A 2727-nucleotide genomic window follows, 5' to 3' on the forward strand; every position below is an offset into this window, starting at 1 on the left:
CGGCAAGTGAACGTCTACCGCAGCAACAAGAGCCTCATCTTGTAGGCTTTGGAACTCTTCAAGGGTGAGTCTCGATCATCCCCTCGTTGCTACCGTCTTCTAGATTGCATCTTGGTTTGGATTGCGTATTCGCGGTAGGAAATTTTTTGTTTTCTATGCAACGAATCCCTACAATGTGGGCTACCAATCACATCATATTTACATGCACCCAAAGAGACTTTGTGCACGGGACTATGTCATTAATGAAGATTCATTCGATTTTGAAACATTCAAAAAAATTGTCTCACAAATTGTTAAGCCGGCTCACTTTCACTGCTACCAAAGGTATATTTAAAATTATATTAGATTTTGACACATTTTGATAAGTTTTTTTTGCCAGTGATTACATTTAACATTGCAATTGTTCTATCAAAAATGGAATAAAAGAGATTGCAGCTCAAATCGGACAGGGCTTTTTTTTTTGCACCCGGGAGAACATGCTCTGGATTTTTGAAATAAATTTTAAATGTATTACAAAATCCCAAAAATTTTGACAAAAAATGCCGCACATACATCCTGATGTTCTATGTGTTCGCATAGTAGTTTCACGAAAAATTGATATTTTCTGGTCATGTGTAAAAAAGACAAAATTTGATACTAAAAATAAGCTCTCCACAAGACATTTCCTTGTCTTTCTATACAATACACTCAAAAAAATGTCTGTATTCTGGGAAACTTGGCAAGTGTGCATGTGATTGTTTTTTTTGTTATTTTAAAATATTTTTTGTGCGGCAGGAGCATATGCACCCAAGATGAGAAGTGCATTTCCAAAATACAACAATATAGATCTATATATATACCTACTTAATGTGAGTTTCAAAATATTGGTAGGAGTACATCTGATCCAAATTACGTATCACCATTTTATTCAACATAGACAAATTTAGAAAATACGTAGTACTGAGTAGGCCGAGCTTATGGGCGAACTATTTACACATATATGCACTACAGGACTAGCAGCATCCAGATTCGCTGTTAGGATCACTCGTCGCTACCACTGTGGTACTGTGTGCCAGCACGTACTATTACTACACCAGCGTGGAGCAGGCGGACGTGGCTGGATCGAACAGCGCCGGGAGCAGGTACTTCCGGCCGCGCTCGCCGTTGGCGTTGTAGCTCGCCCCGGTGGCCGAGTCCACCAGCAGCTGGCCGGCGTACCCAGGGTACGCGCCCTTGCCGTACACCCCCGGGCACGCCGTGGCGGCCTCCAGCGGCGCGGCTCGGTCGCCCTGGTAGAACCCGTCGCCGAACGGGTTGGTCACCGCGCCGGCGACCATGCTGGCCACGTTGATCACCAGCCCGTCCATGCCCACGTCGCCGTTCGGCGGCACCAGCGGCGTCGACTGGGGCCCGTACGCCGGTTGGTGGAACGGCCACGCGCACTGCCCGGGGCACTGCGTCGCCGAGTTTCCTGCCCAGACGTACGCTGTGTCGGCCTTCGCGTCCACGGGCCCGTGCCGGCCGCACCGGCTCATGCAGAAGCCCTCCACGGCCACGTCCTGCGCCGTCAGCACCAGCGCGATGCCGCCCTTCGCAGGCCTTGCCCTGGCCGCCAGCGCCGGGAGCTGGGACAGCTTCAGGCTCTTTCCCAACGAGCACGCCTCGTCGGAGACCTGGCCGGACAGGACCACCCGCGCGATCTTGGCAACGCCTGTGCTCTGTCCTCCACTCTTGCCAACGGTGGCCGCCGCCTTGGACAGATACAGCTGGTGGATGCTGCTCCACCACTGGGAGACAGACGGCGCCGGGGCCGCCCTCGGCGCGGCGGAGAGGGAGACGAGGAAGTCCGAGATGACTGCCTTCTGCGCCGCCGTGAAGCGGCCGTACCATATGACGGACACGGGGATGTCGCCTTGCAACACGGCGCCGTTGTGGTACGTGAGTTGGTTGGGCTGGGGCTGGACCAGGAACATCAGCTTCCTGGTGCTAACTGACGCGGCTGCCATGTTTGTGGCAACCACCATTAGTAGCAGGATGAGAAGGCTTTCCTTGGCCATTTGTGGAAGACAAGAGAGCTCCAGATTTTGGATGAAGGTTTTGCGTAGGTGTGCGTGTTGAAATGGTGTTGTTTGCTAGTGTGTGGGAAGCAAAGGCGAACGGGGAGCTGTTTATATAGGGGAGCCCGGTGCTTAATATGACTGCTAGACTGTCCTACATATGTTAAGCAAGCCGTTTCCTTTTACCGACAGAACCACGTACCAAGTAGGTGTTACAACCAAACTACTCCGTCCCATGAAATATATTAACATTTCATCTAAATTCCGATGCAACTAGACATGATTTAGTGTCTAGATACATCTATTTTTCATTAAATCTCCGACATGTTTCATGGAACAAAGGAAGTCATACTAATGCTCAACGGGTGTGCTTCAATGCAGCCACTTGTTTAAAATGTACTCACCAGTTGTATTTAGTTTCAAAAATGTTGTACTCTATTACCTCCACTCCAAAACTTAAGACTAATATTATTTTTAGAAAGTTAAATTATGTTAAATTCAATATTTTACCAAAATTTATTAACATGCTAAATACAAATTCAATACCATTAAATAGATAATGAAATATATTTTCATTTGATATCTATGAAATATTATATTTATTGATAGATTTTTCTAAAAGTTTGGTTAAACTTATTTAATTTGACTTAAAAAAATAAGACTTAAGCTTTGAAACAGATGTAGTACTACT

General features: G+C 46.9%; 1 protein-coding gene across 1 annotated transcript; it reads right to left on the reverse strand.

The window, feature by feature from the left end:
* Positions 1-879: 879 nt before the first annotated feature.
* LOC127317660 (protein PHOSPHATE-INDUCED 1 homolog) lies at positions 880-2133 on the reverse strand. The gene has a single exon (XM_051348250.2). The coding sequence runs from the start codon at positions 2034-2036 to the stop codon at positions 1068-1070; it is 969 nt and encodes a 322-aa protein (XP_051204210.1). The 5' UTR covers positions 2037-2133; the 3' UTR covers positions 880-1067.
* Between the last annotated feature and the right edge of the window lie 594 nt (positions 2134-2727).

The sequence above is a fragment of the Lolium perenne genome, chromosome 7, assembly GCF_019359855.2.
Source record: "Lolium perenne isolate Kyuss_39 chromosome 7, Kyuss_2.0, whole genome shotgun sequence".
Classification (NCBI taxonomy): Eukaryota; Viridiplantae; Streptophyta; class Magnoliopsida; order Poales; family Poaceae; genus Lolium; species Lolium perenne.

What these genes read in the sequence shown, in the direction of transcription:
- LOC127317660 (XM_051348250.2), bottom strand. Translation starts at nt 2,036, where the DNA reads ATGGCCAAGGAAAGCCTTCTCATCCTGCTACTAATGGTGGTTGCCACA.